This window comes from Mustela nivalis, assembly GCF_964662115.1.
Source record: "Mustela nivalis genome assembly, chromosome: 12".
NCBI lineage: Eukaryota > Metazoa > Chordata > Mammalia > Carnivora > Mustelidae > Mustela > Mustela nivalis.
The window spans coordinates 4896412-4910406 of NC_139031.1; the positions used below are offsets into that span (position 1 = coordinate 4896412).

General features: G+C 41.9%; 1 protein-coding gene across 10 annotated transcripts in view; it reads right to left on the bottom strand.

Moving 5' to 3' along the window:
• Positions 1 to 8233: 8233 nt before the first annotated feature.
• The window catches only part of GALNT11 (polypeptide N-acetylgalactosaminyltransferase 11), a 53537-nt gene continuing 47775 nt past the window's right edge, over positions 8234 to 13995 (bottom strand). For all 10 annotated transcript variants that reach the window (XM_082693415.1, XM_082693416.1, XM_082693412.1 and 7 more), the window contains 4 exons: positions 12639 to 12857; positions 11335 to 11439; positions 9234 to 9371; positions 8234 to 8983 (listed from right to left, as the gene is read on the bottom strand). In XM_082693415.1, coding sequence (XP_082549541.1) covers positions 8852 to 8983; positions 9234 to 9371; positions 11335 to 11439; positions 12639 to 12857 — 594 coding nt within the window. In that variant the 3' untranslated portion in view covers positions 8234 to 8851. The remainder of the gene's footprint in view (positions 8984 to 9233; positions 9372 to 11334; positions 11440 to 12638; positions 12858 to 13995) is intronic.

The following is a 13995-nucleotide window of genomic DNA, read 5'->3' on the forward strand; positions in this document are numbered from 1 at the left end:
CTCACTTTAAATCTGGAGGTCTCTTTGGGTCTATAATGAGTTTCTTTTAGGCAACATACTGATGGTTTTTTTTTTTTTTTAATCCATTCTGATACCCTGTGTCTTTTGATTGGGGCATTTAGCCCATTAACATTCAGGGTAACTATTGAGAGATAAGAATTTAATGCCATTGTATTGCCTGTAAGGTGACTGTTACTGAATATTGTCTCTGTTTCTTTCTGATCTACTACTTTTAGGATCTCTCTTTGCTTAGAGGACCCCTTTCAATATTTCCTGTAGAGCTGGTTTGGTGTTTGCAAATTCTTTCAGTTTTTGTTTGTCCTGGAAGCTTTTTATCTCTCCTTCTATTTTCAGTGATAGCCTACCTGGATATAGTATTCTTGGCTGCATGTTTTTCTCATTTAGTGCTCTGAATATATCATGCCAGTTCTTTCTGGCCTGCCAGGTCTCTGTGGATAGGTCCACTGCCAATCTAATGTTTTTAGCCTTGTATGTTATAGACTTCTTTTCCCGGGCCGCTTTCAGGATTTTTTCTTTGTTGCTAAGACTTGTAAATTTTACTATCAGGTGATGGGGCGTGGGCCTATTTTTATTGATTTTGGGGGCGTTCTTAGCATCTGCTGGATTTTGATGTTTGTTCTCTTTGCCATATTAGGGAAATTCTCTCCAATATACCTTCTGCTCCCCTTTCTCTTTCTTCTTCTGGAATCCCAATTATTCTAATGTTGTGTTGTCTTGTGGTGTCACTTCTCTCTCGAATTCTCTCCTCGTGGTCCAGTATTTGTTTGTCTCTCTTTTGCTCAGCTTCTTTATTCTCTGTCATTTGGTCTTCTATGTCACTAATTCTTTCTTCTGCCTCATTTATCCTAGCAGTAAGAGTTTCCATTTTTGATTGCACCTCATTAATAGCTTTTTTTAACTTCAACTTGGTTAGATTTTAATTCTTTTATTTCTCCAGAAAGGGCTTTTATCTCTCCAGAGAGGGTTTCTCTAATATATTCTATGCCTTTTTTGAGCTCGGGTAGAACCTTGAGAATCGTCATTCTGAACTCTAGTTACCAGTGTCTGTATTGATTAGGTCCCCAGCCTTCGGTACTGCTTCTTGTTTTTTTTTTTAAATGGTGAGTTTTTCCGCCTTGTCATTTTGTCAAGATTTGCTTTCTCCTCCTCTGGAATTCCACTGTTCTCCTTGGTGAGTGGAGTTGGTCTTGGCTGGATTTCTGTTGATCTTCTGGGGGAGGGGCCTGGTGTAGTGATTCTCAAGTGTCTTTGCTCCAGGCGGAATTGGGCTGCCCTTACCAGGGGCTGGGCTGAGTAATCTGCTCGGGTTCCCTTTCAGGAGCTTTTGTTCCCTGAGCGCTTCCTGTAGAGTTCCAGAGGACAGGAATGAAGATACCGGCCTCCTGGTCTCTGGCCTGGAGGAGCCGAGAGTCCGGGGCCCCACTCCTCAGTGCGCCCTCAGAGAATAGCGCTCAATCTCTCCCGTCTCCCTGGCCTCTGGTCACACTTGGAGAAAAGCGCCCGGTCGCTTCCATCTCCGTGGCCTCCAGCCGCTCTGAGCTCCCGAGCCTGCGACCGGTTCAAGGTAACCCCGAGCTCAGAGCTCACTGGGCTCTGTCTCTAGTCGGCTTCCCCAGGTTGAATACCTGCGAGCTCTGTGACACTCAAACACCCCCGGGACCTTCTGTGATCCTGCGGGATCTGAGACCACACCAACCCCGCGTGGGCTTCACTCAGGTTTAGCCTCTGGAGCAACGTCCCTCAGCGGAGCAGACTTTTAAAAGTCCCGGTTTTGTGCTCCATTGCTCCGCCGCTTGCCGGCAGCCGGCCCCTCCCCGCGTGGTCTATCTTCCCGTCGCTTTGGATTCACTTCTCCGCAGGCTCTACCTTTCGGAAAGTGGTTGATTTTGTTCCTAGAATTGTTGCTCTTCTTCTCTTCAATTTCCCATTGGATTTGTAGGTGTTCGCAATGGTTAGATAAGCTATCCAGCTGATCTCCTGCTACCTGATGTCTAGCTGCGACTTCTCCGCCATCTTGACTCCTCCCCCGATACTTTTGTTTTTTAACCTGCAGTGCAGCAGACACGCAGCGCTGTCGCAGGTATGCAACCCGGTGGACCGTACAGGTCTGGACGTTGGACTCCGCTTGCTGCGCCCGCATCCCTGTCACCCAGAAACACTGTCACAGTCGCACTGGCTGGACTCCCTTGTGCTATGCTTTTCATCCTCGTGACTCACTTGTTCTATAACTGAAACCCTGTTCCTCCCACACCCTCCATCCGCTTCGTCCACCCCCTCCAACCCCCTCCTCTCCAGCAACCACTAGATCTGTTTGGTTATGGGTCTGTTTCTGCTTCGTTCATTTTGTCTTCTGCTGCACATTAAAGTGAAATCATTTGTTATCTCAGATTTATGTCATTTAGTGTAATACCCTCTAGGACAGTCCATGCTGTCACAAATGGAAAGATCTCATTTGTTTTATGGCCGAGCACTGTTCTGTTGTGTACGTGCATGCATCGTCATCCCTTCGTCTGTCAATGGACGCCTGGGCTGCTTCCATGTCTTGGGTATTGTACATAATAATACTGCAGTAAACATAGATTGTATCTTTTTGAATTAATATTTTTTGTTTTCTTTTGGTAAATACCCAGAAGTGGAATTACTAGATCACATGGCATTTCTAGTTTTAATATTTTGAGGCACCTCCATACTGTTTACCACAGTGGCTGCCCCCATTTACATTCCCACCAACAGGGCATGAGAGGTCGTTTCTCTGTGTTTTCATCCCTGCGAAGACTTAGTTCTTGTCTGATTCTTGCCTTGGGCAGGTGTGGGGTGTGCTGTTGATTTGTATGTCCCTAATGTTGAGTGATGTTGAGCATCCCTTCATGTGTCAGTTATTTGTATATTTTTGGAAAAATGTCAGTTCAGGTCCTATGCCCGCCCCACCCCCCATTTCTGGTAATCTCCACACCCAATGTGCGGCTCGAACTCATGACCCCACCATCGAGAAGCTTGCTCTTCCAGCTGAGCCAGCCAGGCACCCCTCTCTGCCCATGCTTGATCACGCTGTCTTGTGTGTTCAGTTGTATGTGTTTTCAGTGTGATTCTGTGACCCATCGGGGCATATTTTGGATATTAACTCCTTGTTGGATGTACCATTTAAAAATATCATCTACCAGGCGGTAGGTTTGTTTTGTTGGTTGCCTTTGCTGTCAAGAAGCTTTTTATTTTGGTGCAGCCCCAAATGTTTATTTTGCTTTGGCTTCCCCTTCCTCAGGAGAGATCTGTAAATACGTCGCTACAGTTGATGTCTAAGACATTACTGTCTGTGTTCTCGTCTAGGAGTTTTAATGGCTTTAGGACTCACATTTAGGTCTTTAATCCATTTTGAGTTGAGTTTTAGGTATGATGGAATGAGTGTGTCATTGTTTAGCATGAAGCTATCCGGTTTTCCCAGTAGGATTTATCTGAACGGGCCATCTTCTCCCCATTATATATTCTTGTCTTTGTTGTAGAGCAGTTGGTCACATAAGCATGGGTTTACGTATGGACTCTTACTCTGCTCGGATACCTCCAGTGTTGTTCTCAAAATTGCTTTAGCTTTTTGGGGACTTTCTGGTTCCATTATAAATTCTGGTATTTTAGTTCTGTAAAAAGTGCTACTGGCATTTTGATAAGGATTGCATGGAATCTATAGATTGCTTTGGGTAATATGGACATTTTAACAATATTTTTCTAATCCGCAAGCAAGGAATATCTTTCCATTTGTTTCAGCACTGCTCTTAACCCAGCTTTAATTGTTTCCATTATTTTTGTTTTCTATTTCATTCATTCGTGTTCTGACATTTGGTATTTCTTCTTTGCTCTTCTAACTTGCCCTTCCTTTTTCTATTTTCTTAAGGTGGAAGCTTAAGTCATTGATACTAAGATTTATCCTTTTCTCAAATACGTACTCAGTGCTATAGAATTTCCAAGTACTGATTTAGCTGCACCCTCCAGTCTTTGGTAGGTTGTGTTTTCACTTTCAGTCAGTTCAAATAGCTTTGTAACTTCTTTGACCCACAGGATTCTGGGATGTATGTTACTGGTGGATTTTCAAATATTTGAAAATTTGCCAGGTATGTTATTATTGACTTAATATTATTGTTGGTTTCTAATATAATTTGCACAAGTTGGATTTGTATAAATTTATTGAGACTTAATATCCCAGCACATGACCTATCTTGGTAAATGCTTCAAGTGTAATTGAAAAGGCAGCATATACTGTCTGGTCTTGTCAGGTAGAATGTTCCATAATTGTTAATCATGTCAAATTGGTAGATAGTATTGTCAAGTCTTCTATATCTTACTGATTTTTTTTTTCTGCCTGTGTATTTCCTCAGTTATTGAGAGGTTTGTTGAAATTTTACTAGTAGTTGTAGACTGTTTCTCCTTTTGGCACATACTTTGAAGTTCTGTTATGAAGTTTGTTATAAGAACATTGGGATTATTTCCTATTAATGGACTCCTTTATTACTAGGTCAGTCCTTTCCATTCCTAGTAATAGTCTTTGCTTCAAAATTTGTGTGACATTAATATAGCTACCTCAGATACTTTTCAATTAGCATCCCATGTGCACATATTTCACCATATTTGTGCCTTCATATTTAAAGTGAATTTCTTGGGGGCACCTGGGTGGTTCAGTTGATAAAGCGTCTGCCTTCAGATCAGATCATGATCCCAGGACCCTGGGATCAAGCCCCACATTGGGCTCCTGCTCAGCAGGGAGTCTGCTTCTCCCTCTCCCTCTGCTCCCGCCCCAAACCCTTGCTTGTGCAGTCTCTCTCAAATAAGCACAGAAAATCCTTAATGCCATCTTGCTGCTTTCTGTATGTACCGTCTGGTCTTTGAAGGTGAATGACAAAAGATAAAATATATAGAATATATTATTCTCCAACAGGTTTCTAATATGGGGCTTTGTGGTTTAAGATAAAATAACTAAGAAAAGGACCCTGGAAGACTGTGCCTCCTTTGAGACGCAATTTTGGTGGAAAGAACCTCCCGTTGTATTTGGACATCTACAGGGTGCAAAGATGATTCCTAAGTTTGTATTTTTTTTTTCATTGTGGTAAATGCACTCTTTAATCCCCCACCCACCCACCTCCCCTCCGGTAATCACCAGTTTGTTCTCTGTATGAAGAGTCTGCTTCTTGGTTTGTCTCCACCCCCACCTTTTTTTTTTTGCCTTTGCTCATTGTTTTTAAATTCCATGTGAGCAAGAACATAAACTATATTTATCTGACTTATTTCACTTAGCATTATATTCTCTAGTTCTATATGCTGTTATAAATGGCAAGATTTCATTTTCTTTTTTATGGATAAATATGTGTGCTCACTTCGGCAGCACATATCATTCGGCTGCACCAGCTTGCCTTCCCACCAGCTGTGCAGGAGCACAGCCTCACCAGCATTTGTTGTTTCTTGTGTTTCTGTATAGCTTTTCTGACAGGTATGAAGGGACACCTCACTGCAGTTTTGATTTGCATTTCCTTGACGAGGAGTGGTATTGAGCATCTTTTCATGCATCTGTTGGCCATCTGGATGTCTTCTTTGGAAGAATGTCTGAAGACAGTCTTCTACCCATTTTTAGTTGGATTGTTTTTTGAATGTTGTGACACACACAACACACACACACACACACACACACACACACACACACACATACCCTTTACTGGATATGTCATTTTCAAATCTTTTCCCATTCAGTAGGCTTTTAGTTACATTATTTCTTTTGCTGTGCACAAGCCTTTTATTTTTATGTACTCCCCAAAATTTCTTTCTACTTTTAATTCCCTTAGGAGGCTGTATCTACAAAATGTTACTATGACCGATGTCAGGGAAAGCACCCTATGCTCACTTCCAAGGATGTTGATGGCTTTTGATCTGACGTTTCAGTCTTTAATCCACTTGATTCTTGTGTATCGTGAAAGTGGTCCAGTTTCATTGTTTTGCCTGTAGCTGACCAGTTTTCCCAACACCAATTTGTTATATTGTTATAAATTTCATTTCAGTGATCTTAATCCAGCTTTTTTCTATTTTTGTTTTCTATTTCATTTGTGTTCTGACCTTTAATGTTTCTTCTGTTTCTCTGCTTTTAACTTGCCCTTTTCCCCCTTGTTGTATTTATTCTTTGTTGAAGACTAGTTTATCATATAATTATAGGTTTATTTCTAAATTTTCTATTCTATTGATCTATTTTTATGCCAGTGCCATATTGTTTTAATTATTACCACTCTGTAATAGAACTTGAAATCTGGAATTGTGATACCTCCAGTTTTTTTCTTTTTCAAGATTGCCTGGGCTATTTGGGGTATTTAACAGCTCCACACTAATTTTAGGACTGTCTGTTCTAGTTTCATGAAAAAGGGTTTTGTTATTCTGCTAGGGGCTGCATTCGGTCCACGCACTGCTTCAGGCAGTGCAGACATGTTAATAGGATTTGTGCTTTCAGTCCAGGAGCACGGGTGTTCTTCCACTTCTTTGGGTCGTTTTGAATTTCTTTGTAATTCTCAGAGTATAGGCCTTTCACCTCTTCAGTTAAGTTTATTATGAGATATTTTGTTTTAGGTGCAATTATAAAAGGGATTTTAATTTTTTTTGCTGCTTCATTTTTAGTGTCTAGGAATGCAACAGATTTCTCTACACTGACTTTGTATTATGTGACTTCACTGAATTCATTTCTCAGTTCTAGCGGTTTTTGGGGGGCCCAAATACGATCATGTCCTCTGCAAATAGTGGGAGTTTTACTTTTCCCTCGCCAGTTCAGAAGCCTTGTATTTTGTTGTTGTCTCACTGCTGTGGCGAGGACTCCAGCACTAATGGTGAATAAAGGCAGTGAGTGGACATCTCTTATTCCTGACCTTACGGGAAAAGCTGTTTTTCACCAGAGTATGATGTTAGCTGTGGATTTGTCATATAAGGCCTTATGTTAAGGTATATTCCTTCTAGACCTACTCTGTTGAGGGTTTTTATCATGAATGGATGTTATAGTTTGTCAGTGCTGTTTTCTGCATCTACTGAAATGATAATACGGTTCTGCTGTTTTGTGAATACTGACCCCCTTGCATCCTGGAATTGGGAGTAGGAGGTTTCAGTGTATTGTTAGGTTTGGTTTGCTAATATTTTGTTGAGGATTTTTTGCATCTGTATTCATCTGAGATATTAGCTTATAGTTCTCTCTCTTTGTGGTGTCTTTAATCTGGTTTTGGTATCACAGTGATACTGGCCTCACAGAAGGAGTTTGGTAGTTCTCCTTCCTCTTCTATGTTCTGGAATAAAAGTTTGAGAAAAGGTATTAACTCTTCTTTAACTGTTTGGAAGAATTTGCCTGTGAAGCTGTTTCATCTCGGACTTTCACTTTTGGGAGGGGTTTTTTGATTACAGATTCAATTTCATGGAGGTTAATCCAAATACATGAAGGCTACAGAACATGCTACTGAAGAAGAAAAAAATCACACGGACGACAGTCCAGAATCTTCAGGTTGCGGCAGAAGTGCTTCTAAGAGGGAAGTATACAGCAATACAAGCCTACCTCAAGAGGTAAGAAAAACCTCAAACCTAACCTGACACCTAAAGGAAATAAACACAGCAGAAGGAAGGAAATAGTCAAGATCAGAAATGTAGGATATGGAAACTAAAAAAAACAGAATAGCTCAATGAGACCAGGAACTGTTTCTCTGAAAAACTGATAAATGTCTAGTCACACTCATTAAAAAAAAAGGACCCAAATTAACAAAGTAATGAAAGAGGAGAAGTAACAACTGTAACAGACTATGAAAACCTAGATGCCCACAAATCAGACATCTTAGAAGAAATGGGACAAACTGCTAGAAACACGTAACCTACCAAAACTGAAGCAGGAATAAAAAATTTGAACAGACCGATGACCAGCAATGAAACTGAATCAGTAATCTGAATTCGGATTTCTGAGGATGGATCTTGACCTCTGTACCAAATGCCTAACTTAGCAACTCTACCTGGATGATTCACAGGCAGCTTTAGTGGAAACTATCCAAATTCACAGACTTTCAGCATCAAATTCACACAGTTCAAGCTAAGGAATGGTGCTGCGACCTCACTTACTGGCTCACTAGCCGAACCCAGGTGTCACGCTCATCATGTGATACACACATGGTGGTCTGCACGCAGATCAGAGACCCCAACACAAGAAGAGCAGACAAAAAGTCCCACATAAATCATCAAAAGGACCCTTTATTTTAATGTCAATAGTACCATAATTCATCAAAATAATTTATAATAGTTAACTGCCTCTTAAATATATAATCTTATAAAGGAGGTCCTCTGAAGTTAAAAGTAATGTAGATTCAGTCTGTTTAAAATTATTTAGGACATGATAATATAAGTAAAAGAAAAAAAAATGCATTTCTGTGAAGTCCTTCTAAAAAAAGAAATCATGACAAGTTCTTGATCAGAGAAATGCCATTCCATTATTAAAGGGATTAAAAAGCATAAATAAGTGTGAACAGAAACGCCAATTGCCTGGCTTTGTCCTCTGTGCAAACCTGACCCTTTATAGAGTTAAAATTGTATCCTAATTTCTCACCATCAGCAAGAAATTTCTTAGCAGCTCAGAAGTGATGTTAATGTCTTGGTAAAACAGATTCCCTCACTTTCTGATGACCATCTGTGCGCCAGTCTCTAGTACATCTGGGTCTTATCCTCTCAAAAGTGGTTCTACTTAATCAGGAAATCATTTCAGGGATTTTCCTGTAACCAGCAACTTCTCAAGCCTCACAGCGCACAGCGGAGGTGGACCCTGATGAATTACCACGCCGACCGCCACATCTGCTTAACCTTCCAGATGCCACTGTTGTGAGGAAGAGCCGTCGCAGATCGCCATCGCAACATAGCCTTTGTGACTCTGTGGATCGACCACTCTCAGGCACTGTCCAACTGACACCTGGTACAGCCGATTACTCTTCTGGAAAAAAAGTAGCAAGAAAAATATACCCACAATTCCTGGCTTTAACTTAAAAGGCTTTGCTGCCAGAATGTGGTAGAGAAGACAGAGAGATCTAGAAGACATGTGGACTAGCTCCGATGCTTTATTTAATGATACGACAAACTCAGAACTACTTTCTGTCAGCTAAACTAGGAGGGCATCTGCCCTGCTCCCCCTTAGCTCCACCTGCTTCCTCACGCGCTCCCATCCTCCCTGGCAAGCTCCTCACCCCGAAGGTCCACTGCTGGGATCCTCCTGACCCGTGGCACTTCATGAGTCGTGGTGGGTCTGAAGAGCGAGTTTCTGACATATCCAGGCAAAGGAGGTTATTTAAAACCAACTCGTGCTCTTCATTATAAATCCAAATCTGAGGAAGAGAATCAAAGATCAGAAAACTCCAAGGTCCTCTTCAGATCTGAAATTTGGGCTGTGCCCCGGGTCACCTATCCGTGGGGGGAGACCGGGGCTACTCCACGTGTCTCAGAAAGCAGGGAGAGACCCGCAACCCTGAGTCACGTGTGCGCAGCGTCAGCTCCGCCACCTGAAAATGGAATGAACGAACGAACAGACACAGAACAGGAAGTGTAATCACAGGAAGAAACCGAAACAGTGGTTAACTTTGAATTTAACTGACTCAGTTAACTGAGCACGTGACTGGAGACCTTTCTAGTTCTAGCATCTCCCAGTCCTGCGGTGCTCCCCATCCCTAGGCAGCGCAGCCTGTCCGCGCACACATGCCTCAGCTGGGCCGCGCACGCAGGAGCCCATACACACGTCATCCTGGGAAAGTTCTGCTCTAACCCCAGATCACCACAGCATTTAGGCTGAGATGATGATTTCCTCGGAGGGCCCAGAAATGGGTTTTTTTCTTTAGATGTGCAGATCTTTCAGGACAAAGATCTTTTGATCTTTGTCAGATCTCTGTGCAGATCTTTCAGAAACAAAGACCTAAAACTGGCTGAACAGGACAGGAGTGAGGAATAACTTATTCTCCAAACTGCACCTTCACTAAATCCACAAGGAATATACTTTCATCTCCGAATTATTTTACTCATTAGTTATTTCTACCTCCAGGCCCAAAATTTATGTGTGCTGTCTCCATTAACATGAACAGTTCTAAAAATAGAACTTTCTGCAACGATGCTCCTGTTTTATAACCTGTGTTGTCCAACATGAGGAAACACATAGCTTATTTCATTTTAATTAAATGTAAAGAGCTCCATGTGGCTGGTGGTTACAGGATCAGTACAGATCTACGTGATCCCAACAAACAGGCGCATGTAACTCCATTTCTTCAAACTTCTCCCATTTTCTGGAACAAAGCTCAGTGGTCTCATGTAACCAACGCCAGCGAGGCAGCAGTCCAGCTGGACACTTCGGTGTCCGGGAGTCTGATACCTCTCAGACCCAGACACAGCACAGAACCCCTTCTGAATCCTATTTTCTAGTGTGGATGACATCTTCCATCCTTTGCAAGCTTCCCTAGATATAGAGGGGCTTCTATGACATTTCAGAGAACACACGTGGTCTGACCATTTTAGTCCTGACTGGGGCCATCCCCGGCACGCAAGTGGGAATGAAAATCCCCTCCCGGTGACGTGCTCGGACCGCAGAGGTGTGCGGTTTCACAACCGGGGGTAAGACTTTCATCAGATACAAGTCAGTCTGAAATTACTGTTCCAAACTTACCTAAGTTTTTAGCTTATTTTTAGGCCTACTTTAACACCATTGGAAAGATTACATGAGAACAGGTTATGTGAATGAAATAAACTGTTTTTTGTTATGGTTTCTTCTGATGGGACTACTAAACTAGGAGAAATTGGATTTCAGAGAAAACTCTACTGAAGATAATAATTCATTTCCTCTGTAATGTGCCTGCCCTTCCTTTGCCACTTTTTTTAAAAAAATTTATTTATTTATTTATTTGACAGATCACAAGTAGGCAGGCAGGGTGGGGTACGGGAAGCAGGCTCCCCGCTGAGCAGAGATCCCGATGTGGGGCTTGATCCCAGGACCCTGAGATCATGACCTGAGCCGAAGGCAGAGGCTTAACCCACTGAGCCACCCAGGTGCCCCTCCTTTGCCACTTTGGACCTGCTGTGTGACTGCAGAGTACAAAGGATGCTTCTAACACACAGGAGCAAAGGTAGGAAAAATATACAAAGCACACAAAGTCATTCCTTACTTAAACCATGTCAGCTAAGGAGAGTCCAGAGTAAAATCTCCAGGGTCTTCCAAACCTCCCTCCCTCCTCAGGGACCACCCCAAGTTCCCTTCACTGAAGGACACTTTCCAAGGACCGGCTGAGCCCGGAGGCATGCATGACTCACCTGACTTGGGTCACTGTAGTCACATGCTTTAAGCACCACCAGGCCTCCTTTCTGACTTGGACGTCCCTGGGCCACCAGACACTTGTTGGTCTGGAGGTGATAGAGCTGTAAAAGGAGAGAGTGCTCTTGGCAGAAGATACCTTAGAGTGCTACATAATGTGAATACATTTCTCCAAAGCCGTGAATTTTAAAGGTCATAAAAACAGAAGCACTTTTTAATTCCTAAATTCTAGCTTCTCTACATAGGGTATCACAATAGACTTCAAGGTTATAGGTAATGTTAACAATATATGTAAGCAGTGTCATGTCGAAATTCTACCTAAAGATACAGGTTTACTAATCTACTAGAGGGGAGGAAGAACCTTCAAATGAAATGGAGAAAGTAAGAATAAAAGGTACAAACGAGACAGTATGTAGCTGAATGTGAGGAACATAGACCAGGCACTGAGTATCCGGCCTGGGTAGGGCTGGTGCGTGAAAGCAGCTTGGATGCGCGAGGGAAGGCTAACGGCAAGCATTTCCGCTATGGACAAACCCCGGTTCTGTCCATTTTTTAACACCTTGACTTTGTTCGTAATCTCTAAAAAGAAGGGGAAAGCTCTGTAGCTGAAGAGTCACGGAGGAAAGCCGCCGTGGTGAAAGATCCTATAGGGCGCTGCCTTAACACAAAAGAAGAGAAAACCCCACAACCATCAGAGTATCTACTTTCAGTAGCTTACTTTCAGAAAGCAGATTCTAAGAAATGACTCAGGAAAAAGGTATGATTTTATGACTAGACCCCTAAAATTTAAATGTGATACAGAACTGTGAACAGAGTCCTTCAGAAACAAAAGGGAACACGTACAGAGATGTAGCAGGTCGTGGGCTTTCTGCGCAGCTCACATGACCGCTCGGCCGCCCGGGTGTGAGCCGTAGGCTGTGCCACCATCTTCCACTTGCTCTCTGGGGTCGGTTCCCAGCGCTTTGGCCCAATGGCAGAGACCAGCCCCATTTCTCCTTTTGGGACTTGGTTCTGCCAAACGAGTTTCATACTGACTTACAGCGCCTTCACTGGTCTGTTCGTATCCACCCTCTTGGAAGCTAGCATGTAACTTACAGAAGTCACGCACTCTTTAAGGATGTTAATAGTAACAGTGGAGATACTAACGTTTCTAAAGTCTTAATACCTGAGTGGAGGAAGGTCCCACCCAAAGAACACAACAGAAGCAAGCTAAAGTCTATCACTGAAATGATACTTTAAGTCTAAAATGTCATTTACGCTATCATACAACTTTTCATGAAACACTTTGATATTACTTCCTTACCCTTCCACGCTGAAGGATTTTGGGGCGTTTGGGCCCTCTATTGATAAAAATGGGTTGCTGGGGTTTGGCGTTGGGCCCAGATATCTGCATCTCTGGGTAAATATTATCCAGATACCATTTAAATGATTTACAACCCAACTTCTTCCTCAATTCAACACGCTCACTGATATTTCCATAGCTTTTGGTCCTCAGATCAGGTCTTAAGGAAAAATACTGCTCCTGAATTTTAAAAAGAAAAAGGAAAAATAAGAGAACAGGTTTTTTGCTTAAAATGAGTATTATCAGCAAATTATTTTTCATGCCAGTGTTTTCTTGATGTTGTTGAAAAATGTCAGCATAAACTTTTCACACAATTAGGTCCATCATTGACAATACGACATCTTAAATTCTAAGATACGTCCCTATTTCAGAAATGGCTAAACATGTAAAATGTGATCTCAGAATCAATGAGGCAGGCGACGTGTAAGGCCGGCAGTTCTCAGACTCTGTCAGGATTCTGGAGTGTCAAAGATAATTGATTACTGAGTCCAAGGAGCTTCTGTTTGTGTGAGTTTATTTACTGGTATTTACCATATGGAAAGTTGAAACATTTAATTTGTTAAAAATAACTCACTACCTATCAACATAAACGTGCTTTGAAGAACAACAAGAAATTTAGTGAGAACAGTGACATTGCTTTACAGTTTTACAAATCTTTTCAATGTTTGGCTAAAAAGCAAGCTGAACTCTCATTTCTGCATGTGAACCTGTTACTGTCATGTTTGGTTAGACAGATTTTTAAATATTGAGTGTATGGAAATATATACAGTTTAAAATGCCAGGGATATTTTAATAGTTTCAGAGAATTATAACTATCCTTTGATATATTTTTTAAAGATTTGACAGAGTACAAGCCAGGGAGCAGGAGAGGGAGAAGCAGACCCTCTGAAGCCCAATGCAGGGCTCGATCCAGGGACCCTGAGATCATGACCTGAGCCAAAGGCAGATGTTTAACCAACTGAGCCTTCCAGGCACCCCACTTTGATATTTTACCAAAACTCTCTTCATTTTCCACACTGTAACTAACCTTTAAATTGTTATCACTGAGCTTTCTGTAGGTCGCATTAAAATCTACTGCTCTATCCAGCTCTCTGAATGGATCTTTTCCCCAACCCAGATTTCTATACCATCATACTTTAGTCATTTGGAAAATACTGCTCCCTGGGTGGTGAAGTTCCAAATACTGACAAATGTCACTATATAATATAAAAAGTTATATTCATAAATATTCCTAATCTCATCAAAAGAGCATTTAAGTACTGGAAGCCATCAAGCTCCCAGGGATCAATACGAGTTTTCCACTTGCAACGAATGCTGT